At 43.8% G+C, this 27,796-nt stretch overlaps 1 protein-coding gene across 3 annotated transcripts in view; it reads right to left on the bottom strand.

The window, feature by feature from the left end:
* FHIP1A (FHF complex subunit HOOK interacting protein 1A) overlaps positions 1–27,796 on the bottom strand; it is a 230,350-nt gene that overhangs the window by 41,193 nt on the left and 161,361 nt on the right. For all 3 annotated transcript variants that reach the window (XM_045880302.3, XM_045880303.3, XM_054508706.2), the window contains 2 exons: positions 18,710–18,868; positions 16,832–16,918 (listed from right to left, as the gene is read on the bottom strand). In XM_045880302.3, the coding sequence (XP_045736258.1) occupies positions 16,832–16,918; positions 18,710–18,868 (246 nt within the window). The remainder of the gene's footprint in view (positions 1–16,831; positions 16,919–18,709; positions 18,869–27,796) is intronic.

Here is a 27,796-nt window from a genome sequence, read left to right as displayed (position 1 = left end):
ACAATATAGAAGCAACACCTAAAATGAGGTCAATTATAATAATACATTAAACTGCCGCTCACAAAAGCATTAACTTCTGGCCCTCGCGGCTCCTGCCTATCTCAGAAAGTACCATTCCTCAGACCTCGATCATACACCAAAACTGACTCCACCAGCACCAGCTGGGGTTGCAAAAATGGAGTCTTGTAGATACAGCGACGACCTCAGTACAATCCCAATACAGTACAACTTCTGGCCCCAAGGAGAACAATGGTTTTCAAATACAGATCTCCAATGTTCAACTTGATTTGGAATCCAATGATTCAAAGACATCATATAGCAGTGGTTCTCAGCCCTGTATCTATGTTAGAATCACCTGGGGAGCTTTTTAAAAATACCCATGTTCACACCCCATCTGTCCAGGTAAGTCAGAATCTCCAGGGCTGGGGCCAGGCCCCCCCGTTGATTCTGATGTGCACCAGTGTGAAGACCCCTGTCCCAAGCACGCCTACACTACGCAGGTGCTAAGATGCCATTTAAGATATTTCAGCTAATGAAGTAAGAAAGGTAAAAACAAAATGAAACAAAAACATAAACACAAACAAGCAACTGAAAAAAAAAAAACACCTGTTTTTTGCTGAGCGGTACTCCGTAAAAAGGCTGACAATCACATTCCTTCCAAAGCAAACTCTGGCCCAGGAGGTAAAGGAGCATTTCAGATCACAGGGCAAGTCAGTGGTGAGACCCCCACCCTGTGTTGCCCACGCAGTCATCAAATTATCCTGCTTGAGCAATGCCATCTTCTGCCACCTGCCACATGAAGTAAGTACTGTGCAGAGCTTGAGAAAAGATTTAAAACTTCTATCAGAGGAAACAAAGGAGTGATTTGGAAGCTTCCAAAAACTTCACTTATGCAAGTAGATAAAATATGGTACATTACTGAATTAGTTAATTGTCCAAATGAGTACTAGAGAATTTCCCAAGAATGAAAGCAGGATTTGACTAATTCCCAACTATTATGGGAAGATCCATTATAGAAGAGTCAATGTTTTGAATTAATGAGAAGAAGCCAAGTAGTGGTTGAAAAAACAGGTGGCTATCCTACCCACTTCCTTACCCTCCTTCTGCCATTTAAAAAGGGGAGAAGAGCCCGGCTAGCTCAGTCGGTAGAGCATGAAACTCTTAAAAAGGGGAGAAGAAGCATGGTCAACACCCTGCCCTGCTTTCAGCAGTGTGAGGTACAAAGTGATCCTAACAGCATTCTGGGCTGCTAACCTCACTCTCATGATATGAATAAAGGGTTCGATGGGAGAATCTGCAGATTAACTAAAAATACCATTCCTTTCTTCCTTTTAAAGGAGGGCCACCAAAAAATTAAACCCAAGAGCCTCTTCTTGGATCCACTAGATGGTGCAAGCTCTCCTTTGAGAGCAGACTTACCAAGAGGAGAAACTCAAGCAGGACATCAAAAATTAATATGGGCGCACCCAAGCAGCCCCTGATTACACAGGAGCCTTGAGAGAAAGGGGATTTGCTCTCAAAGAAATCTATTTTGCAATTAACAAAAGCATAAGGAAAATTTTTTCTGAATTCTGCACTGGGAGCTCAGGAGTTAACTTCCACCAGGGAAGGAATTATGGAACTAAGATTTACTTCCAAGGGGGATAATGGAAAGAGATGACGATACTGTAGCCTCTAGCCCCGCAGTTCTGGTTTTGGTCCAAGCTCGGCCAGTAATCAGCTGTGTGAGCCTGAGCAAGTCACTTAACCTCTCTGATCTTCAACGTCTTTATCCGAAAAATGAGGAGTTGGGACTAGACTATCTCTGGGATTATGTCTAGTACTAAAATTCTGTGAGTGTATATAACATACTATGTTCCTATCTCCAATTCAATCTTCCGTTTAGATTTGGGAAGACCTTCACACACAAAGACCTTCATGAAATCCATCCAGTCTGTGAAATTTGTTTAAACTGAGATGTTATTAATTCATTTACTGACAAGCATTTCTAGAATGCCTACTGGGTGCTGAGTATTGGGCTGACACCTGTCCAGGGAATAAGGACATGGAGACAAAGGAGTTCCTCACCTTCACTCCACATAGAGCTCCTCTATAAATTGAAATTGAACACATTTCAAAGTTATAAACTTCATAAATTCTGACAGACAGAATGCTATCTTCAAAGAAAAAAAAAACTGGACAGCTAAATCTACTAGTTCTTTTAAAGCACGTATCACAAATGTAAATATCATACATGCTTATCCAGAGAGTTGAATGTCTTGATAAATAACCATGAAAATGATATATTGCCAATTATTTTTAACTTGATAGATATCTCCTAGGCAACTCCTAGGCAACTCTAGCCAAAAACAATAAAGAAAAGTTCTCTCATGGGCGCCTGGGTGGCTCAGTTGGTTAAGCGACTGCCTTCGGCTCAGGTCATGATCCTGGAGTCCCGGGATTGAGTCCCGCATCGGGCTCCCTGCTCGGCAGGGAGTCTGCTTCTCCCTCTGACCCTCCTCCCTCTCATGCTCTCTGTCTCTCATTCTCTCTCTCGCAAATAAATAAAATCTTAAAAAAAAAAAAGAACTCTCATTTTGGACACTGTCAATTCTGGATGTGGACAGCACATTTTAAATATGAATCTTAGAGCCATCAATGATTCTTGAGTAATATTTTTTTATTCATTTTCCTTCTGCTTCTTTCTAGAAAATTCCGTATCTTCCTTTATGTTGTTCCAGCAATATCTGTCTCAAATCTGGTCATTCCCATCATGGACTTCCGCAACAAATAAGAGGTATCTCACTTTCAGCAAAAGCCATGTCTGGCCAAGCCTAAACACCCCACCCCTCAAGCACCTCAGTCTTTTCCCAACTCCCAACAGCCCCTACTACTTAATCTCTCCTGACCTTTCTCCTCTCTCTCCCTCACATTTGCTTCACCCACACATCACGACCAAGTCACCATATCTATGTTCATGCATTCACTTACTCAGAAAACGGCAAAATACCTGTATGGACAAGGCAGTGGCTAGAGATGCTGCTGTAATATTTGTACGATAAATGGACATATAAATAAATACTAAATAAATAAACAGTCTCTACTCTCATGACGTCTGTCACCTGGTAGGAGAGGTAAGACATAGTAAACCCATAATGATTATACAAAATAACCTTTCAGTGCCACATGAGTGATACCAACGAAACTCTAAAGATGTGAAGAGTGATTGCCTACGCCTGGCTTGATCAGGAAGACTTTCGGAAGAAGTGGCATGTGGTCGCGACATTGGGGGATGAGAAATATTTAGGTAAGTATAGATGGAAGAGAAAGGTATCTCAAGGAGAGGAAAGGCATAAGCACAAGTGATCAAGTGGAAATCCAGTTCATACATGGTCCAAGAGAGCTGGAGTAGTCAGTCTATGGACAGGGAGATGGGAGGAAGTTCAGGGGTAGCCTGGGAAAAGATTCAAATAACTGGGCTCTGCCAATTCTAGCCTCGGAGTTATTTTTCCTACTACTCTGATGCCTACGGTTCTCTGCCTATTCCCTCCTGGAAATATGCCAAATTTTATAAATTACAGATTAATGAAAGAGCTACCTGGTGATCTAAAACTAGGATTCTCCAACAAGTACCTAATAAGAACTAAAAAAGTAATAACAGAATTAACACACACCAAGCACTAACTCTGTGCCAGGCAACACAGTAAAATATCAACTCACTGAATCCTCACAGGTCCTGTAAGAGTCCTATTAATGTCATTCCCCATTTTACAAAGGAGGAAACCGGCTCAGAGAAGTCAAAAGTGCTGCCCAAGGGCACAGAGCTGGCAGGTGGTGGGACTGGGGTATCGACCCCGGCAGCCTGACTCTAAAGCTCACATCATATTAAATCCTTCGCAAAGAACTTAGACACTGGATACCACTGCGTCTAGCTTTATGCAATGAATAAATGTGCCTTCCTCTTTGCTCTCTCTTTCAAGTCTGTTTACTCCAGCCAGCGTTTTTGTTTGTTTTTTTGTTTTGGCACAGCATTAGACTCAGCGAGATAAAGACAGGGACACCCCCAGGACACCATGAGGATGGCTTTGGGCCATGGATCCCATGGCCAGGTCACTATTTGCTCTGTGAACATGCAAAACGAGAGCAAAGATTTGGGTCTCCCTTCACCTCATAGTATGGCCTAGGTCTCGGCTTACCACGTGACTTACCTGGAGCCTCCATGCCTACAAATGATTCGAAGACACAGTGGTTCCACAGGCTGGAAACTTAGCACTAGACCTCAGATATTAATTATAAGGTTTTCTTTAGAAAAAAAAAAAAGTGAATGGCCCAATAGCTTCTATTATAATCTAGTCCTACATTCTCAGAGGCTTTCCACAACAAATACGAGACATTTCATTATGTTCCACAGCTGATCCACAAGGGATACCTCTGGGATAAACAATTTACTCTCTTCAGCTTTTCTATATATTGATGAAGGGAAAAGTGTATTTGTATATGGATCTCAACGCCTGTGTGCATCATCTTTCCACTTAATAACCTAGAATATGAGAAGTGAAAAAAAAAGCAATAATGGTTACAGTGAAATGAAGAAAATCTGCCAACACCATCTCTGCTGTGTAACCTCTAGTTACAGGGAGCTCTCACTTCCCCTTCTACCCGCAGCACCAGGGCATCTGGGGGGACCCAGTGGGCGGACAACGATGATGCCTTATAAGATACTGTAATGTACATGACATCAGTGTGTGGCCAGTTGTCCTACTGCCAAGCTGACCACATTTCCATTTGAAAGGAGTTTTTGTGGTGCTGAGATCACTGTACACATATCTTCACAGTATTACACAGGAGAGCAGAGTTGATTTCACTGTATAAATAATGGCACTTGTCCAACATCCTGAACAATGGGAGGTACTTCTCACAATGTAACACTATCCACACACTGGGGAGCAGAAACGCATTCTTAGAACCCATACACAAGAACTCAACAATGTCCTTTCATTACTCACCTTTAGATGCTACGACTACGAAGTCTGTAAATGATGCAAGTATTCCGACTTATGCTATCTGCTTTGATGGCTAAAACAGCTCCAGAGGGAGGCAGGAGAGACTGTATCCCCTTCTGAATGCCTTGCTCATTTGGGATAGCTTCACGGCTTCCCAAAGCACTGTTCTCTACCTCCTCATCCGATGCTCACCAGTCTTGGCTGGCTGCCGGCATGGGGATTACCATGGATGAGAAAACGGGATCCTTAACCAGGAGAAGCCCCCTGACATTACACATAGAACAGGGACCCATGTCTTCATATTCCTCGTCCAGTGAAAGAGCACAAGTAGCCAACGTGAGAGCAGAAGGGCCGAGATCAGTACCATCACCCAGCGTGGTCCACGGAGCACCTGGCTGCTGGCTAACAGGGAAAGTGTCAGCCCTACCTATTAAATCAGATCCTGCGATTCAGGACTCTGAGAGTGACTGTCTTTGCACATTTACGCTTGGGCATCTCTGGCACTGAGAATCAGAATAAGCAGGAAAAGAATTCTAGGTACAACTGGGTTGACATCACATTCTGAGAGAAAGAAGGAAAGAGTAAATCCAAAAGTTTGGCTGTCTATAAGATGAGATGAAAATGTGTGAAGGAACAAGAAGAATAGGATCTAAAATCAAAACACCAGTGACTAAAAACGGTACAAGATTCCCTGTCCGGTAACACCCAGTGTCATGTGAAGGATGTCTCATTTCAGAGACCCAACTGGTGGAGTTAATAGGTGATATGTGTGTAGTACTAAGTACCAGAGACAACAGGCACTTTAAATACAGTGCCTCACTTATTCTTCCCAAGAGCCCACTAAGGTAGGTACTGTTTTATCCATACGTAATATACACACATAGACGAAGGTACTTGCCACAGTCACGTTGCTAGTTAAGTAGCAAAGAGCCAGGGGATGCCTGGGTGGCTCAGTCGGTTAAGCGTCTGCCTTCAGCTCAGGTCATGATCCCAGGGTCCTGGGATCGAGTCCCGCATCGGGCTCCCTGCTCCGTGGGGAGCCTGCTTCTCCCTCTGCCTCTGCCTCTCTCTCTCTATCTCTCATGAATAAATAAATAAAATCTAAAAAAAAAAAAAGTAGCAAAGAGCCAGAATTCAAACTAAGGTCTCTCTGGCCTCAAGACCCATTCTTTGCAATGTTAAGCTAGACTGCTTCCCCAAATTGTATTAATCAAATATAATAAATTAATTGAATGTATTAGATGGCACACCCTCACCTTCGGTTTTCAATTAATAAATCAAGGATTTCCCAGCCAAAGCCTCTCATAAGTGCCACTAAAATCCTCCAGGTCTATTTAATGGCTGCCTCTCGTCGGATAGAGCAATTATTAATTGAGGCTGTCTGAAGCTGGCCTGCTTGCTATGACTGCTTCAGTCCGAGTTCCAGAACACTACTGCCGATCTGTGTCACATAGCTGCAGGCCCACGACAGGACGGGCCTTTTAATTACCTCATTCAACTGCCACTACTGACAGACCACAGCGGTCCCTACACCTGGCCTCTCGGCTTCCGCGGCACCCTCCTGTTTAAATCCAGGGTGACCCTGCCACTGCCAGCCCAGCTCCTCAGTCACACCTGGATCGCCAGCATCAGGCAGGGAGCACAGGGAGCTTCATGACAGAAGCTGGAGATGGCAGCAGGTGCATGAAGCGCTCCCGCTGAGCTCAAGCATGCGCAGCACGCGGCTTCCCCCGCTGCCAGATGGCCCTGAGGAGACTACCTGCCTCCCTGCCCGGGTGCCACTGGAGCCTGCCTCAGGCTGTGGGGCAAGAACAGCAGCTTCTAGAAGGAGTGACCTCATTTCTCTAGGACATCCCTGAGACCCCTTCACTTCACACCAGACCGGCGGTCCGTGGGCCAGATGGGTGCACAGGTAGGCTTTCAGCATGGTGGAGGACAGAATCATTTTAAGTGCCTGGTTTACTCCAGGCATGGTAAGAAACAAAGTTCCATATGAATAAGTATAGCTCAACATCATTACAAGAAGAGGAATAAGCAACTAGAGGGAAAAAAAAAACAACACAGGGCTGGGGGCTGTGGACAGGATACTATTCCAGAGCCTTTAGTGATTGGACACTCGGATCAATAATGTAGAGAATGGGTTTTAAAAAGCAAATTACTGGGATGCCTGGGTGGCTCAGTCGGTTAAGCGTCTGCATTCAGCTCAGGTCATGATCCCAGGGTCCTGGGATCAAGCCCCGCATCGGGCTCCTTGCTCAGCGGGGAGCCTGCTTCTCCCTCTCCCCCTCCCCCTGCTTGTGTTCCCTCTCTCACTGTGTCTCTCTCTGTCAAAAAAATAAATAAAATCTTTAAAAAAAATAATCAGTATATTAATTGTCATAAAGTTGGTGCGTAAAATGTCCTTAAGACAAACATGGAGGGCGCCTGGGTGGCTCAGTCGGTTAAGCGTCTGCCTTCAGCTCAGGTCATGATCCCAGGGTCCTGGGATCGAGTCCCCAATCGGGCTCCCTGTTCCGAGGGGAGTCTGCTTCCCCCTCTCCCTCTGCCTGCCGCTCCCCCTGCTTGTGCTCGCTCTCTCTCTCTCTGACAAATAAAAATAAAATTAAAAAATAAATAAATAAATAAAAAGCAAATTACTGAAATGCAAAAGAAGAAACATGAAATGGAAAGACCAAACTATTCTCCCACTTCAGTTTTTCATATGGTTCAACCCCAGAGCTGGAACCTAGTTCAGAGCTCCATAACTCCAGGGGAACTGTAACAGATTTAGCAAAGAACCACCACAATCAAGACATAAAATCTCAAAATTCCAGGGCCAAGAGGGCATCCTAATTCCATGCTTTCGATTCCTTCTTTTTTCCGATTTCCCGCTGCAAGGAATGCCCTGATCAGTGAAGTTTTACAGCATTATTGGCACCAGACATAAAACTTCAAGGTGTTTTTCATCAGGAAGTGATGCAGGTAACAGCAGAGTGATGTGCTGGGCATCCAGAAACGCAACGGGAAGTGGGCCAAAAGAGCAAGCAGGGGACTGGCCTCTGCGCTCTGGCCACATCAGAACCCCATCCCCCATCTCCCAGACTAGAGATGCGTGAAGAAGGGTGGACAGGAGAAATGGAGCAAAGGGACAGTTAAGGGACAGGCTGCTCTGCCCACTCCGCTCTGGAGACCAAAAAAGTATGACCTAAGAGGTCAGCACACGCCTCCCGTCAACTCAGCACCCAATTATAGCTCATTAACATGTATTAGTGCTGATCATTTGAAGCTGGTTTTTAATTGCTCTTAAAACCTTCAGGCACGAGTTTCACTGGGCATAAAAGTCAAAGACATCCCTAGCCAGTGAAAGCCCAACTGGGCTCTGCAGGGGTCCCAGCCCACCCCACCCACAGACACACTGAATAGCAAACGGCTGACTCACAAGTGTGGCTGCTCCCAGACTCTGAAAATTTCCATCTTCTGCAGTCCCCAAAAAGCTTCCATCCATCAACCTAAGTCAATAAGCCATGAATTATTGAGCTCACAGGATACAGGTCATGAATATGTATGTGTGTGTTTAGAAGACAACATTGTAAAACAAATGGGCCCCACAGTGGCTTTAGAGGCGGCCAGTGCACATGCCATTTAAGGAAATGGCTGCAATTATTCTACCTGTGTATGTTGTTCAAGCACAGTTTTAGCGCACGAGAGGTGGTGGGAAAACTGGGTTTTCTGGTAGATTTTTCTGCTTCTGTTTTTCCAAGCGTGCTCATATGGAATAACTCGCTGAACGAAAACAGCTGCCTGCTCTTCACAAAAACCAAAGGTACAGGCTCTCTTTGAGGTCACGGGTATCACTGCGAAAGCCTGTGAGCTGCCTGCAGGAAAGGATGGCGTGTAGATCATTACTTTCCCTGCCCTCCCTCCCTTCCTTCAGCACACTCCCCCCTCAACGTCTCCTCCACCTCCAACGACTACAGACAGCCCCAAACTTCTGCCCTAATTTCCTAAGGAGCCAAGGAACCCACAAAACAGAAGAACACACTAGTTCACTAGACATTTGACCAAAATAATACGGCTGAGCCCCAGATGCTATTCGTGCACCCTTTCCCCTCCAGACGCCTTGCTAGTCCCCTCTTTCTAACCCTGCTGGGGCCAGGGCAGGCACTGAGGCCATCTTTGGCTTCTACTGCCAACTGCCTACCTGTCCATCTCCTATCCACCCAGGAGCCCTAAACAACACACCTGCACAGAGATTCTTCCAAGCTAGTGACAAGGCCAATCAGCTCGCCTCACTTCTGTTTCTACCTGCTACAACACAGCTTGATCACCACCGCATTCAAAAGGTCTTCAAAAAGATCACCTGCAGAGGAGGTGCTAAGCTAGCCTGGGGTGAAAGCTAAGCATCTGGCTTTTGATATTCTAAATTTGAGGAGCACGGCAGGCCACTCAGGCCAAGAGATCCCACAGGTGGTGGAGGATGTTCAGGCCATCTGTGTAGAGCTGACAGTTGATCGCAGGGTTGACCAGAGGACCGAGACCCACGCACACCCACATTCAGGGAAGGCAGGGGAAAAGTGAAGTCCATGTTGCCCACAGACTCTACCAGAGATCCACCAGAGTCTGAAGAGTGGCCGTCAAAGGGGAAAGGAGGTCACCAAGGAGTCAGAAGTCTTGGGTTTGTTAATAGAGCAATTCTTTAAAATCCCAGTATTTTTCAACAACTTTTAAGTGCATTTAATGATCCGGCAAGGGAAAAGCTGGGAGGCATACATGAAAAAAAGAAAAGGAGTCACCCCTTTAGGTAGTTTGGAAGGGTTTTATGGTAGTGAGTGGGAGAATACCTTCTCTTTAGGATCTTTGTTCCTTGTATCCTATTTTCTTCAGCCCCCTCCCTTCTCCTGAACCCCCTTCCTTCCTGCTTTTATTTTTTTTTTTAAGATTTTATTTATTTATTTGACACAGAGAGACAGAGCGAGAGAGGGAACACAAGCAGGGGGAGAGGGAGAGGGAGAAGCAGGCTTCCCACCGAGCAGGGAGCCCGATGGAGGGCTCGATACCAGGGCCCCGGGATCATGACCTGAGCTGAAGGCAGACGCTGAACGACTGAGCCACGCAGGTGCCCCCAACTTCCTTCCCCTCCTTCCTTCCTGCCTTTCAGTTCACACTGCCCAAAATGCCAGCCATACCTGCTGCCTTATTTGTCACCCCCAGGTTGGTCCTGAGCCTCTTATCCCCGACGTCCCTCTACACAGAAACTGCTGGCCATAGATGCAAATGCTCACCTGCCCTGGGAGTCAGGTGAGGGTCTCTCCCAGTGCCCATTCTCCCTGCCCCTGTGCACACCATGGCACTCTTGGTGTACTTTTACCAAAACACATTCCTCCCAGCCTGGACTCCTGTGGGAGCTCGCTCCCTGAATGTCCTTCCCCGCCTGCTCACCTTCAAGGTTCTCCCCAGGTCACTCATGTCACTCTCCCTGTCATACTCCACCCTCCGTGTCTGCCCCACGCCCCTCCCCCACCTGCCCTGGCTCCCTTCTCTGGTACAACACTTATTTCAGTCCCTTTTGTGGTTACCATGTCAGTCTCCTGGGTCCCAGATTATAAACTCCAGAGATATCAGAGGGTTTTCAGGCAACTTCATTTCCCCACAGGGTCCGGCAGAGAGCTTTGCATCTGGTGCACACTCACTAAATGGTCTCTGAACAAATGACATTATACTTTTACTGCATATGAGATGGCAGAATTTGTCCTGGAGTAACTATGATAACACCTTTGCATACAACAGCAAACGACTTACAGAATGCTCTCATGATTGACCTCCATTCCCTGTAAGGGGGAGCGAAGACTTCACTCTCCCCACCGTGCAGCTGAGGAAACAGACTCAGAAAAGCTAAACGCTTCGCACGAGGTCACACAGCAGTAAATACTGGAGCCAGGACTAGAATTCAGATCTTCTGATCCAGGGTCTACCACCACAGGTCTCTTCCACCACACACCCTGCTTCTTCGTGAACGGGTAATAACAAGACTGACCTGGTGACTGTTACCTGTGCTTTAGTTATTTCTTCATTGTTTATTCGTATCTAGCATGTTGTTAGCATATCTGCTTGTCACGTTAAAGTCTAACTATGATTTCAGGTTCCAGAGAACAAGGATCAATACATAGAATTAGACAGTAACTATCATCTACAAAAAGTGGACTTTCTTATGTGTTTCTAGGAAATTTTTTAAAACCACATCTTAACACTAAATCTGAATACACACTACAGGTCCCATCTGTACCAACTAATTAACACTCTAAATTATTGATACTAGTAAGTAAGTGTGCTGGATCACCTCTATTTGCCTCTCTTTATCTACTCTCCAGCTTTTCCACCCTGCTCTGAGCCCCAGAGGACCTATATGGGCCACCTTGCCATCTGGTTTCCATTTGGGTTCACCCAAAGGGAGTCCAGCAGGAGACCGGAGGAAGGGAGGCTATTTCTTCCTTTTTCTTCCTTTGCCTCCTCCTCTGAGGCATTGTCTCAGGTTGGTCGTGACCCACACCTGAAGCTCCTGGTTCTATTCAGGTGGCCCTCTCCATAGAGCTCTCTCTGACCCTTTACAAACACATTCAGTCCTAGGGATGGTAACCATGGTAATCCCGCCCACAAATTCTTTAACACTCCTACTATCAAGAGGTGGGGTTCTACGTCCTCTCCCCCTGAAAGAGGGTGGACTCTCTGACTACTCTGAATAATAAAATATGGCAGGAGTGACACTGTTGCAGTTTCTAGACTGACAGCTTCTAGTTCCTGTCTCCTGAGCGCCCAACAAATATAAAGGAGTCCAACTACCTGAGGCTGCCATGTTTAGAGAAAGCCCAAGCCAACCCTATGAAGAGACTATGGAATGAGGGAAAGAGGGAGACAGGGAGGGAGAGGGAGGGAGGAAGAGAGAGAGAACGGGACAGAGAGAGAGAGACCCATCCATCCAGTCAGCCCCAAGAGATTCAGGCCCCATCCACTGTGCTCATCCCAGGTGAGGTCCCAGATAGCACAGAACGGAGATGAACCAACCCCACTGTGCCCAGCCTGAATTCCTGAGCCAGAGAGTGGTGCTTTATACTAATAAATGGTTGTTTCAGGTCACTAAGTTAGCGAGTAGTTTATTACATAGCAGTAGATCACTGAAACACCACACTTTTTTTTTTAAAGATTTTATTTATTTATTTGAGAGAGAGCGAGAGAGAGAGCACGAGCAGGAGGAGGGGCAGGAGAACAAGTAGACTCCCCACTGAGCGCAGAGCCTGACTCAGGCCTGATCCCAGAACCCTGAGATCATGACCGAAGCCGACGTCGGGGGCTCAAGCCACTGAGCCGCCCAAGCGCCCCAAAACACCACACCTTTATAACTAGTTCTCCACTACCCAATTTGAGTGCCAGGTCTTCCTTCTGGGGCTCTGACTGACAAAATACATATGACAGCCATGAGGGCTAATAATCACATCGCAGACGCCTATTCTTCTGGAAAAATGGGAGAACTGCATTTCCCTCTGAGGAGACGTGGCCCGGTGACCTGCTTTGCTTTAAACGATGAAATGTGAATGGAAATAACATGGATCACTTCCAGGTAAGTGCTTCAACAGCCAGTGGGGCATTCACTGTATTCTCTTCCTCTGACATGACCACAGATGTCATTTCCAGATGGTGAAGGTTCTATCACCTTGGGTCCCCGCGTGACGAGAACATGGAGAAAAGCTACCTGCAAACTGCCCACCCCACACTCCAAGATGGACAAGCAGTGTGAACAAGTAACAGACATGTGTTGTTCTAGCCCCTGAGACGCTGGTGGTGTTGGTGACTGCGGCATGCTCATCATGGCTGATATAATAAAAACTCCTTCATCAAGCTAATCCTACCAAAATGATCCCTTGCATGTGGGGACCATTTGAACTCCTGAATATTCTGCACACAAGGAAGCAAATATATAGGTCCATCATTTTTACAACTACAATCAGGAAAGCTATGGAAATCGGTCAACTGTTCGGAACCACGGAAACCCACCTCTTAGACCTCCAGCTCCAGGGAGTGAAAGTGACCAAGGGCCCCTGCTACTATACTCTGAAATCCTCACCACACGTCCCACAGACCCTCTCCCTGGAAGACGTAGGCCCCCTCTGATGGGTTTGCTCAGATTGCGCAGCACTCTGGGACACTCCCAACCGACCTCTCCCTCTCCTTCACTTGGGGTCACATTTACATTGCAGTCCAGCAACTCCCAGCCTTCCCCACCCTGCTCCCTTTTTTCTCTCTCACAAGCATTTCCCCTAATAAAATCCTTGCACGTCTAATCCTCTGTTGGCATCTGCTTCTCTGAGAACCCAGACTAATACAATCATACCAGTGAATATTCAGCCTTGAAAATTTAGCTTTAATAAGTTAAACATACAGAGACAACAGAACTAGCTCTTGCTGGTTAAGGGCTGTCGAACGTCATAAATAACCAGTTCTGTACAACGTGATGTCCACATTTATGTCTAGCTCTGATTCCTAAATGAACCATATTAACATGGCATCATTTTTTCTAGTATGACTTTTACAAAGTAGGACTTTAAACCTATCTCCAAAAATGGATCCTTTCCTAAATGTCCAAAACAGGCTTCCAATCCCTTATTCTAAACCCTGGAGACCATGCGTACCTTGGAATTCAAACTTTTCCTAGTTTAGAAAAGTAACGTGTACGTCTGCCGTATTTGACTAACCCAGCAGGTCCGAGGCAGCACCCTATAACCAAATACATTACTATTTCTTCCACAAAACATACAAATATGAACACAAGTAGAATAAAACCAAACAGCCTCAAGACAGTTCGGGTAAGGGTTTGTCACCACAGGAGTTCAGCAGAGGTTAGGTTGTGCTGCCATATGAATTATTTTTTAAAAATTGAGGGTTTTCTAGGCTTTTTTAATTTCTGAGTTGTGGATAAGGGACTATGGACCAGTATATCCACACTACGGAAAACCGTGCAGCCCTTTGAAAAAAATCAAATACAGCTTTGTGCTAACACAGACGAATGACTGGTCACACCACAGCGTTGGATGGAGAAAGCGCGTAGCAGGAAGACTCAGAGGGAGCACTACATCGTGCACATACAGACTGGGGAGAGGCAAGGGAGAGACAAGGCTCACTTGTCAAGTGCCCACACCCCGCCTCTCATTGCCCACAACCCTTTGTAATGACTTCATCTCTGGTTAGGAAATGCTGTGGAAATACAGTTTAGGAGAATTGATTGTGATGTAGGAATATGTTTAAGTATGCATTTATTTCTATTATTTATGGGACAGAGAGAATGAGTTCACCTCTGCAAACTGCCTACATGGATGGGATGGCCAGTAACTAAAATGCCACACATAAATTGGGAGCGGAGAGAGTACACAATGGAAATTTATTTAGGATACTAAATGAGGCGCCTCCGCTAGGGCAAGAGACACAAAATATGAAAAATCTAGACCAGAGCCCCTACAGTAGTAGACCTGAGACTTCCAGGTGTCCCTTCCCATATCAAAGGAGAGGACACAGGCTGTGGGATGCGAGTGCTCCCGCTAGGAACTCCTCCGGAAACACCCAGTTCTGGACTTCTTTCCTCATCTGCCTCGGGGCCCCTGTCCTGCCACTCACGGGAGGCTCCTTACTTCATCAACCACTGAGACAGCCAAGAGCCAGAGGAGAGGCTGTTCACCCTCCCCCTTGCCCTGCCTCCTTCCTAAAAATTTTCATTCTAAATGATTAAAACACACACACACAGATTGGGGAGCAAGGAGGAAAATAAATTAGAGAGGAAATATTCTCCCTAGTCTCTAAATAGCCCTGGGAGAAATTGCCTGCAATAGATAAAAGTTAGGGAACTTTAATTAGGGGTTGGAAATTCAAATCTAATATAGTAATGTTCCCTTTGCCTTTTATGTATTCAGCATTGACTGTACTTTTTTTCACAATAAGGATGTATTCCTAACTTCATGATTTAAAAAACCTCATATTTTAATTATAGGCATAATAGAGAACAATATATGTAAAGTGCTGTTAAAATTCTCTCTGAACCACTGCCCGGGAACGCAGCACGTACCAGCACTCGGCGTGGCACTTTAACAAACCTCATTCCACCTATGTGCTGTTTATTCAGCGTCCTGAGTCCAAGGCTCTGTCCTGGGCACTGGAGATAGCCTGGTGAACAAGGCAGGTGTGAACCTTACCCACAAGAAGCAGGCAAACCACTGTGGAGACAGCCATTCAACAAGTCATTGCACATTTAATGATTTGATTCCACTAGTGGTTAGTGCTGTGAAGGAGTAGCGCAGGGTGACCAGTCAGATCCTCGTAATAGTCTCTGACGTGGATCTCATCCTCAATTATGGATAAAGAGTTATCATTAGTATTTGTAACATTAAGGTATGGTAATTACAGTAATGTAAAATGTCCTGAACAAATAATAATTATAATTGTCACTATTACAATAATGACTTGGGAAATTATTTTATACCCACTGGTCAATGAGGAAAAGCATGGAACTAAATGAGGAAGAAAGTCTAAATGTGTGAGGGAGTATATGGATAATGACTGCCAGAGAATTTCAGTAGCAATGCTGTATTCCTTCACAGAGGAGAAGTCCTCCGTGCAGAGGCTTAGAGACCTTCCATAGAAGACATCCACCCCACCTCCAGAAAAGCGAGATACTAACAGAAGGACAACCTGAAAACAAACATGAGGTTTGCATTTTCCCAAGTTATGTCCTGTATTTTCCAAGACGGATTTAATTTCAAACACTTGGTCCCTCTGTGCCCATAAACCACTAAAATCATCTAGAAACATCAATATTTTGATGTTTAAGCCACATCCAAAATTACCTCTTGAAACTAGAAGTAATACAAAGCACACTGTCAGATCAAGAACAATGCTTGTTTTGGAAAATACGGCCACTACACACAAAAGGCAGTAAATGGTAAAAGATGAACATCTTCTACGAAGACCCATTGCTCTAAACTTGAAGTCCCATTACCGCGGCGGCCTCCAAGTTGCCATAATAAGGCATTCTTCGATTCTGCAAAATGAGAGCCCGTGGCAATGGTACTTCCAGATGCAGAAACGTTGGCAACCCATCAAAACAACATGTGATAAGTTATTTCTTCCTTATCTCCCTATGAGGGCTGGCAATTCTAATAACTCAACAAAGAGCCTCTGAACTCAATACTCTGTCTCTTTACACAGTGAAGAAAAACTCCTTATAATTAGAATTCTAGGTCCATGGGTGTCTCCTGACAGCTCACAATGGAAAAGCTATCAGTTGATTTATTATACAAAATGAGAGCATCATAAGGAATCCAGAGTGGTGCTAATGAGACAGCCAACCTTTACTGGGACCTTAACTTGCTTCACTTTAATTTTTACTGTCACAAAATTGTTATAAAAAATCATATTCTACTAAGGAGATGGCACATCCATGACACCTGTGTTACCCTGGCCCCTTTCCCCACCACGGTAAGCCCTGCACTCTCTAGGACAGATCTGGCCTCCGAGGACAGCCTAACGGAGGATTCCAAGGAGCTACTCTCCATGAATGGACATATACACAAGAGTCAGAGTCATTTGCCAATCTTCATGTAGACTATCTTACCCGACACTCACAATGCTGTGTTCTATGACACCAACTGGATCCCAACAGACTTCAGCTGTCACCATCGTTAAGACCTATCTTTCATATTCCTGAGGAATATGAATGGAACGAGAAGAAGAATTAGGCTAAAGTCACCATTGAGTCAGTTACACTGGTCACCTTCCTCGGTTTCCGTCAGTTGTACCATCAACAGGTAAGATCACCTTAGTCAATCACTGACCTTGTGGAGCGCAGGAGCCAAGACTGGTACCAAGAATCCATTGTAAATATAATTGACAAGCTGATTGCGAATCAAGGGGTGAGCCACCTAAGAGAGAAACAGGCAGTCATGAAAAAGACAAAGAGTTTCATCTTTAGGTCTTCTTAAAATCACACATTTCTGTGAATATCCTAAATTCAAAGAGGAAATTCAAATTCCGGCCATTTATTTCATGGTTAAGGAATAATTCAGACTTCAAGCCACCATGGAATTTTTTCAGATGGCTTATTCCAGTATAAACAGCTTGGACTTTCAAATTTTAAAATCGGTAATTTTAAGTTTCAACTTAAAAAAAAGCAGATACTAAATAGACTGAATACGTATAAGGACTCATAAAATAAAATTAACAAATTGAAAAGTATCATTTTGCCCCCTAACTTCATCTATGTCCTAATCAATTTGTGCCTAATTAAAAACAAAAGTATAACTGTCACAGTGGACAATTCATTTATTTTGCTAGCAAAAAGAATCTGTGTTCAAGATACATTTTCTACCAATCATTTATATTGAGGAGGAAGGCATTTAGAAAATCTTTTCATAAAAAAATAAGATTTTGTTCAAAAGGAGAAAACATTACCAAAAGTATCACACTTCTTATATCTCATTTTTAAACTATATTTAGCGTGGATAAGTCTTTACTAATATCTTTTAGGAGTAATTTCTTCAGTAGTACCCTGAAACAAACAAACAAAAATCTTAAAAGTATATGGCCCCGATTTCAAAATATAGTATAAAATATATCATTTCTCTGCCTTTAACCATGCCTGTTAGCTTTACTTCTCTTTCTTAAAAAAAAATAATAATAAATTCAAACAATGAAGTGAAAAGCAATTTCTAGGGAAGTTGCTAGATCTTTAAATCACTGATAATCTCTCTGTGTACATTAGGGAAGGAACTAATAGTTTCATCTTTTTTATTTCCACATACTTCTGCAAGAAATGTTGATAGACTGTAATATTAAAGGGGAAAAAAAAAACCTTAAGATATAATCCATTTATCTTATATATAAATAAAACTTCCTTTGACTTAGCAATAAAAATGAGATAGGAACTAAAGTAATTTACTTGCATTTTTCTTCCAGAAGCTATTTCTTTATTTGGTAGATAAACAGACTATAACTAACATTTTTCACCTTACAATCAACATAAAGAAAATTTTATTTCTTAAAAAATCCCATATGAAGGTAATATGTATGTTGTATAGAAATAAAACATTTTTTATGAAAAACCACTACATCCTTAAGTATATATAAAATCTGATTTTTATTGAAAACAGTAACAAGAAATCTGAAGGTAAAAATCTAATCAAGAAGCCAAATATACTAGAGTTCAGTCGTTGCTTTTTTTTCCCCAAAGCAGACCAATTTCAAAGCACAGATTTAATTTGTGCTACTAAGAAGATGCTTAACTTCATCTAAATTCAATTGGGATAACAATATTCTTTATGTAGTATGCACCATTAAGCAAAATAAAGTGTTTTCCTTTGTATACTCCCAAGAAGACCTTGAAGTAAGAGTGGTATAATTTGGTGTACTTAGAAGCCTAAAAATATCTCTTTAATGAGTCAAGCATTGAACTTATTTTTGATGGCTAAGTGGATAATCAAAACAGAATTAACACTTTTTATAAGGAGGAGAAAGAAAATCCACTCATTTTTTTCCTCAATTAAAACTTCCCCCAAACCTGTAAACTAACAGTTTTTGTCATCCAAGGACATTCAGTAGGCCACCAATATTCCACAGACATTAACATTTGTCAAAGGAATGCTGGTAAACTCGTCTTTTACAATGCTCGGATTCTGAAGGGACCAGAACAAAGGGCTCCTTGGCAGCACTGGTACCTGGATGACGGCGTTGCAAAACTCCAGGGAGTTCATGAACTGGACGAGAGAGGGGAGCAGAAGCCAGTCGTCTTTGAGAAGGCAGTGCCATTCCTCACCCTTCTCTTCTAGCTTTGTGGGCAGCGAAGAGTAGAGACCACTGAGCCCGGTCGCGAGTACCTGCGTTCAGAAATACAACATAAGCCCTTTTCCAAAGTTCTTAGGCCGCAACCAGGGGATGCCGATGCCACTGGTCCAAGCAGCAAGGCATTCAAATATTAAAAATATGAGCTAGCGGGGAAGGATTCAGCAGGTGGGGACGGCAGGGCAGGACAGCTCCAGCGGAGGACACAGCAGCACCGGAGGGATCTGGCTCATATGCACATAGTTGATACGGCCGGCGTGTCTCTTCTGTGCCAGGATATGCCGGGCTAGGGGTGCGGGGAGTGAGGGACACACATGCAGAGATGAAGACAACATGATTCTGCCCCCAAGGGGGGCAGACCCATAAGCAATGCATGACGGTACGCCACGCTGAGTGCAAATCCAGGGACGGCCGGGGAGGAAGCCCCGCACGGAGGCAGCCCGCAACAGAAGAGCCCACAGGTAAGAACCATGAGCAGCTTTATGAGAAAGATGCCCGCAGACTTGTTAAAGGTCATGACCAATACGCGCAGGTTTACAGTCTAGTAATCTGATCGCCACAAATGATAGCCGCAAGAAGTGGGGGTCAGGGGTCAGATGTGACGATTACTGTTCAGAGAAAAGGTGGGTCTAAGCTGAAGCACCAGCGATAAGACAAGAGCAGAGGAAATAAAGTAGAGCATCACGTGTGAGGTGGCTGTGAAGACGCTCTAGTGAGGCCTCCGTCAGTCCAGTAGGAATCCAAAGCTCGTGGGGTTTCCTTCCTCCACCAGTGCTAACATGAAACTTCCAGTGTTTGGGCTGAGGAAGTGAGGATGAATGAGACCTCGAATCTGTCAGGTCATCCAGCTTGGTCCTTAAGAAAAGGGTGATGTCTTTAATAGAGATAGAACTGTAGGAGAGAAACACCCTTTTCACTGGGTACCTGTTGATTTTACCTTGCAGAGTGTAAGACCAAGGAAAACAATGAACTTCACGGTACGAGAGGCCTCCCAACTGGGAAATGGCACTAGCCAACAGCACCTTCGAGACCCCGACTGGCAGCCACACTGAATAGGCAGGAGATGCTCAGAATGGATGCAAGGCAGTTAATCTATAAAAGGCATTGCTCCACAGTAGACCCTAAGGTTATGAGGAACTCAAATCAGACTGAAACCCTCAAGGAAACATTCAATCCTGAGTTAGGCCCAGAAGAGAAAGGGTGACGTATTCATTGATCTCACAGTCTAATAAGAGATGAAGAGACCAATTACAATAGTGCGAAAAATACTCAGAATACGTAATAGAAAAAATACGGTACTGTGGATATACAAAAGGCCCTTACCCCAGACCTGGGGGGGTGGGAGCAGGAAATGTTCTCAGAAGTGATGTCCAAGCTGCTGAAGAATAAATAGGAGTGAGCCCAAAAAAGAATCTTGAATGAAGGAGGGCTGTTCCACGTGGAGGATGTACAAAAACTCCAAGAAAAGATGGCATCTTCCAGGAACTAAGAGAAGTGCCGGAGTATTGGAATGTAGGTGCAGAGGTGGAAAGCTCCAGAAAGGGTAAGCAGGAGTCGGATCCTGCAGGGTTTTGTAGGCCAGGGAAAAGAGCTTGAGGGACACCGCAGTGGGGAGCGCACTAGACAGAGGTGTGCATCTGATGATTAGTAGGAGAGGGATCTGGACTAAACGTGAAGATCCGGAGCCATTAATATGTAGATGGTACCTAAAGCCACAGACACCAGAGAGAGGAGGGAAGGGAGGTTTGGACAGATGAGATAAAATAATCCAGTGTTTGGCATCAGAAACAGAAAGTCAGAAAGAGGGGCGCCTGGGTGACTCAGTCGTTAAGCGTCTGCCTTCAGCTCAGGTCATGATCCCAGGCTTGAGCCCCATATCGGACTCCCTGCTCAGCGGGAAGCCTGCTTCTCCCTCTCCCACTCCCCCTGCTTGTGTTCCCTCTCTCGGTCTGTCTCTGTCAAATAAATAAATAAAATCTTAAAAAAATAAATTTAGGGGCACCTGGGTGGCTCAGTTGGTTAAGCGCCTGCCTTCGGCTCAAGTCATGATCCTGGAGTCCCGGGATCGAGTCCCGCATCGGGCTCCCTGCTCAGCAGGGGGTCTGCTTCTCCCTCTGCCCTCTTCCCTCTCGTGCTCTCTGTCTCTCATTCTCTCTCTCTCTCTCAAATAAATAAATAAAATCTTTAAAAAAAATAAAAAATAAATAAATTTAAAAAAAAAAGAAAAAGAAAAGAAAGAAATGCGGCAACAGGCAGTTGAACTTGGAAAAATTCTCTGCAAACTCATCGTTCCCTCTCCTATTCACTGGTCCTGTGTCCACAGCACCCTCTGTGTCCCTCTGTGTCCCTCTGTGGAGCAGTGGTCTTTCTTGCATTTATTAGTTTGTTGGCTGTCTTCTCCAGCTCACCTGATCTGACTTGGTCATTCTAGTCCACACTGGAGGTGTGGATGACCGTTCCCATCAGGTATGCTGAGTATCAGATGCTAGCAGTACTTGCCATGAGTAACACATCCAGCTCAACAACAGAGTACAGGCCTGGAGACTGAGAATCTGGAGGTGTTCATGTAGAGAAACCGGCTGATGCCATGGGAGAGCGGTGGATGCGGGTGGGCCCAATATGGAATAGAAGCCCCCAGCGGACTATGAGGGGCCGTGAGAAAAACAGATAAACCATTTCGATACAGGAGAAATCCAAAGATTATATACATTTCTGTGTTTGCTAGTGACCTTTATGCATGCATTCCTTCACTCACTCGAAACAAATCGAACACCTTCAGGCCAGATACTATGTTACAGTCCAGGAAATGAACAGTAAACAAGATGGTGCCCACTTAACTCTTTCAAAATCCGGGCATCTGTGGTCCCAAAGAAGAACGTCCCCTGCTTAAAGTATTTAACTCCTTGTCAACATACCCAAACAAATCATTTTAATTCTAGTTTTGAATGTGACCCCAGTGAGTTGCTGGTTATACATCTGGAGCCTCTGGCAAGAGAGAACACAGACCAAGAGTTCTCCTTGCAGGGAAATCTAATCTTGATGTCACATTTTAAAAATCAGTTACATTTGCTAACTCACACTAAATTAACCGCAGCACAAAGGCTTGAATTCTGCATAGTCCCGATTCCTTAACCACTTTGAGACTTTGAAGATGAATTCATAAAGACAGGCTTAATTTGTCTGACTAAAAAGCTGGGAATCACTATTTGGTATATCAATGTAATTACAGCAACATTAATTTTCAAATTACATACATCACTGACAGTAATTAAAAATAACACATACCTAATATTCTCTTTTCTAAAAGAGTATTTGGAAAAGCGCATGGCTGAGATACAAGGGGAAGCCTGCCTACGCAGAAGGACAGTGCCGTGTGCAGCCGGACACGGAGTCCCGCCGCGTTCCTGCCTCCAGAAAGTGGAGCTAGAGGATGCCTGTGCTATCTTCTTGGGAACGGCAGACAAACAGGAAGAAAAGAGTCTGCGGAACAAAGAGTGGGACATAGTTTAAAGAACAAGATTCCAAATCTTTTTTTTTTTTTTTAAGGGAAGAGCTTCGTTGTTTTTTTTAAGATTTTATTTATTTGACAGAGAGCACAAGCAGAGGGAGAGAAAGGGAGAAGCCGGCTCCCTGCTGAGCAAGGAGCCCGATGTGGGACTCGATTCCAGGACTCTGGGATCATGACCTGGGCCGAAGGCAGCCGCTTAACCGACTGAGCCACCCAGGCATCCCAAGATTCCAAATCTTGACTGCTAACTATTTATATCTTCCTTTCCAAGTCTTTGCTCAGAGTTCAGATTCATTCACCCAATTCACAAACATTTCTAGAACATCACAAGCATTTCTAGAACATTTGAGAACACTGGGGGCCAGGTACTATGTACAGCTGGTGCTGGGGCCAGAGCGGAGAACAAGTCAGAGCAGGTGAGCTGGGGAAAACAGCCGCTAAACAAATAAAGATGACCAGAAAGACCACTGCTCCCCAGAGAGACACAGAGGGTGCTGTGGGCACAGGACAAGGGAAAAGGAGAGGCAACCACAGGTTTGTGGATCATTTCCCAGCAGTTTAATGGCACAGTCTATTTATTTTTCAATTTTATTTTTAACTGAAAAATTTCAAAATAAAAGGACACTGAACATTTAGTTAAAAATAAAATGTCATGGGGCGCCTGGGTGGCTCAGTTGATTAAGCGACTGCCTTCGGCTCAGGTCATGATCCTGGAGTCCCGGGATCGAGTCCCGCGTCGGGCTCCCTGCTCGGCAGGGAGTCTGCTTCTCCCTCTGACCCTCCCCGGTCTCATGTACTCGCTCTCTCTCATTCTCTCTCTCTCAAATAAATAAATAAAATCTTTAAATAAATAAATAAATAAATAAATAAATAAATAAATAAATAAAATAAAATAAAATGTCTATGGGGCGCCTGGGTGGCTCAGTCGGTTAAGCGTCTGCCCTCGGCGCGGGTCATGATCCCAGGGTCCTGGGATCGAGCCCCGCCTCGGGCTCCCCACTCTACGGGAAGCCTGCTTCTCCCTCTCCCGCTCCCCCTGCTTGTGTTCCCTCTCTCTCTCTGTCTCTCTCTGTCAAATAAATAAATAAAATCTTAAAAAAAAAAAAAAAAAGAAAGAAAAGAACGCATGTGCTGAGATGGGCATCATGGCTTAGGACAGCAGTGTTTCCAGGGGACGGAGGAAAGAGGACATGCACAGAGGGCTGAACAATTCAGGGAAGGTCCATCTTTAACTTGAAACATCTAATGGTACCTGGTTAATTTTAGCAAAAGAAAAAGATTTTCAGCAGATGGCTTTAGTCTGAAGCTAGCAGCAGAACAGCTGGTGGGGATTATTTGATGCAACTTGCCAAAATAAAAAATCTCATAAATTTGGGGTGTGGGATACATAACTTCCTATCAGTGGCTGTGTACCTACAGGTTGCTTACTTCAATTTGCATTTCCTGATTTACATATAAGCTGCTTTCTACTTTTGCCAATATGTAACAAGTGACAAGGGCATCAATGTTTGGCCAAAAAAATCCAAAGTGATAGGGTCATATAGTTGCCAATCATTTCTTGGCACTAAATTGTTCCCCAGAGTAGTCTCAATCTCCTTCTTTTCTTGGGAGAGCATGTCTTGACAGTAGAGGCAGCTGAACCAGCCCTTCCTATCAACTACAGCCGCAGAAGTTTCCAAAAGTAGTCCAGCTTCCTGAAAGAGTCATTACTCTTCCCAAAGCCTGATGCTAACACACTTTGACAACCACACTAATTAGAGAAAGCCTTTTGTCAATTGTGGTCCTTAGCTGGATAACTAACAGAGTACGCTTTCATCTTCAACATAAAGAGTTCTTATTTTTTTTAATTATGTTGTCAGATGTAATTATAGAAAACTGGGTACAAATGAGATTATGGGATCTATCCTGAGGGGCAACTTATCACAACGAAGCTCTGTGTTCCATTCTGGTAAATAAGGTCAGCTGGAGCTATTGTTTTCCCTCCCATTTTAATGAACTATATAGTGTTTTAAAACATGTGGGGTTTTGTTTTTGTTTTTGTTTGTTTGTTTTTAAGTAAGCTCCACATCCAGCATGGAACCCAAAGAGGAGGCTTGAGCTCATGACCCTGAGATCAAGACCTGAGCTGAGATCAAGAGTCGGACGCTTAACTGACTGAGCCTCCCAGGTGCCCCTAAAACATGTTTTTATAAAAGCAACAATTACTCAGTGAAAATCTGCTTAAAACACACAATAAGTGGATATCCTAACACTGAAAACATGCTCCATTCTGCTAATATATTTAAACTTTGAAGTATGAAATACTACAAACATATAAAACAAAATAGAAAAATCTTCCCAGAGATTTAACAGATTTTAATATTTTGCCATAATTTCTTTGAAGCACTCTATTTTTCCCCCAAAAAAGCACATTACAAATAGAGCTAAACCCTACTCCAATCCCACTGCCATCTCTTCTCCTTCCTTCATCCCTAAAAGTAACCACAATTTTGACCTCAGGGCATATTATTCCTGTGCTTGGTTTTGTAATTTTACTGTATACATACATATCTAAAAAAACAGTATACACTAAGATTCTGTGAGTTAAAACCCTATGTAAATTTATCTAAATACTAACATATTGTATGAAACCTTTTGCTACTTTTTCTGTTCAACATGTTTTTAGATTATTGGTGTTCCCACATGTAGATGTAGTTGCATGCTAATACATGTGATTTATTCATTTTGAATCCTGAGTAGTATTCCATTGATACAGACTAATCCAGTTCATTTATTTTTCCCTCAATATATTTCTATTTTGCTCTTCCTCAAATCACTATTCTACTCAATATCTTTTTGCATATATCCATGTGCCAGATTTCCCTAAAGCGGATATCTAGAAGTGAAGATGCAGGATCACATGGTATGCAACTATCCCATCTTATTAAATATTGCCATAGCTTGCCTAAGTTATCGTACCACTTTATATTCTCAAGAGTTCCTGTTTTTCCTCCCCCTTGACAACATTTGGTGTTATCGGATATCCAACAGTTAGCCACCCTGATGAGCATTACCTGGTGTCTCACTGCGGGTTCAATCTGCACTTCCCTGATGCGAGCGAAGATGAGCATATTTTCTTATGTGTATTGGCTTTGGGTGTCTTCTGGGAATTGTCTGTTCATATCCTTTGCCCAGTTTTCCTAACGGGTAGCTTCATCGTTTTCTTACTAATTGATAGCATTACAAATATTTTTGTGTATTTTGGGTACCAACCGTTTGTAGTTATATGTCTTGCAAATATCTTCTCCCAGTCTGTGTTTCTGTTGTTAATTCCAGTCGTTTCTTTACGGTTCATGCCTTATAGGATGTCTTGATATTTTATTACCCATGTACAAAGTGGTGGTTACACACATGGGTCCTTGAGCCAGGCTGCCCAGGTTCAGATCCTGACTTTATATCTTACTAGCCATGTGGCCTTGTATAGATTTACTCAATGTCACTGTGCCTCAGTTTCTTTATCTATAAAAAGGATAGGACACTCGTACCTGCGGTTGTGAGGATGAGATGATTTAATACATGTAAAGCACTAAGAACAGTATTTGGCATAGAGTAAGTTCTCAACGAATATAATCATTATTCATGATTATCTGTTATTCCTGGTCTTTTACACACATTTATATAATTTTTAGCATTGATTTGTCATGTTTCATGAAGAACCCTATTGGGATTTTTATTGAAGTCACATTAACACCTCACTAATGACATCTTACAATTGCAAAGGGGATGTGTTACCTTTACATGGAGAGATGCAGTGGTCATCACTTTAACCAATCAAGTGATCAAGTGTAGCATCACGAAAGTGAGACAACCTAGCACATGCCTCTTGATTTGTGATGGCTCAGCTGTTAAGCATCTGCCTTCGGCTCAGGTCATGATCCCAGGGTCCTGGGATCGAGCCCCGCATCGGGCTCCTTGCTCAGCAGGAAGCCTGCTTCTCCCTCTCCCACTCCCCCTGCTTGTGTTCCCTCTCTTGCTGTGTCTCTCTCTGTCAAATAAATAAAATCTGTAAATAAATAAATAAATAAATAAATAAAAAGTAATCCTTGCATCTTTGGGGTGCCTGGGTGGCTCAGTCATTAAGCATCTGCCTTCGGCTCAGGTCATGATCCCGGGGTCCTGGGATAGAGCCCCGCATCGGGCTCCCTGCTCCGCGGGAAGCCTGCTTCTCCCTCTCCCACTCCCCCTGCTTGTGTTCCCTCTCTCGCTGTGTCTCTCTCTGTCAAATAAATAAAATCTTTAAAAAATAAATAAATAAAAGTATTTGATGTCTATAACTTAATTCCAAATGTCTGTATCGTCATTTCAAATGGTACAGCACAACCAAAAAGCATAGATGATAAACACAAATAATAACAATTTTGAATGTAAGTGGTGTGTATGGGGTGTTCATTTCAGTATTCTTCCAAGTTTTCCATATTTTACTTTTCTTCATAATGAAAAGTTATAAAACACAAATGGCATTAACTTTATGGACTTATCTGCAGGAAAGTGTCATCTACACAATACCTACAAACTAAATAGCTTTCCATTCATTTAGGTCTACTTTTATGCCCTTCAGTAAAGTTTTATAATTTTCTCTATAAAGGCCTTTCATATATTTGTTACATTTACTACTCAAGATACCTTAGAATTGTGTTGCTTTTGTAAATGGTATCTTTTTTTAATTGCCTTTTGCATACTGATCAGGAGAACCACCTGGATATTTTGATGATTTGTCTTGATACCTGTGTTCCTTTAACAGACTACCCAAAACAATTCAAATAAGCCCTCTGTATAACTGCTCCCTCACAAAACTATTTTTAGTAAGCTTCTGCCTCCACAGCATTGCTCATATCCAGCACCTCCCTTCCATTCTCCTCCCTATCGCTCTTGTTTCTAGACCCTAATGTAACTCCCGACCTCCTCAGCATCTCCCAGTCTTGAGCAAACTCACCCATCGCACATGTTAGATTAAACTCCTAAAAGAACTCTGATTCTATTGTGTTACGACTCAACGTTTCTTCAAGAGCTCTCTGAAGTGGATCCAGCAAACGTGGTAGGCAGACTGATGCCCCCCACCTACCCACGCACCCACGCTGTCTGCTCCTAATCCGTGAGCCTGTGAATATATTAGGTTACATGGCAAAGGGGAATTAAAGTTGCCTGTCAGCTGATCGTTAAATAAGGAGATTATCCCGGATGATCCAGGTAAACCCAGTGTAATCACAAGGGTCCTTAAAAGTGGAAGAGGGAGGCAGAAGAGCAGAGTCAGGGGGACAGTCAGAGAGATGTCATACTGCTGACGGTGGAAGGGGAGGAAGGGGCCATGAGCCTAGGAATATGGGAGGCCTCTAGAAGCTGGAGAAGGCAAAGAAATGCACTCACCACGAGAGCCTCCAGAAAGGAGCACAGCCCTGCCAACATCTCGATTTTTGCC

This window comes from Mirounga angustirostris, unplaced genomic scaffold (assembly GCF_029215605.1).
Source record: "Mirounga angustirostris isolate CCGP_5_RB_7025 unplaced genomic scaffold, mMirAng1.0.hap1 SCAF_2, whole genome shotgun sequence".
NCBI classification, from domain to species: Eukaryota; Metazoa; Chordata; class Mammalia; order Carnivora; family Phocidae; genus Mirounga; species Mirounga angustirostris.
The sequence above is the reverse complement of the archived record's forward strand: the minus strand, read 5'-3'. Positions and strand labels throughout refer to the sequence as shown.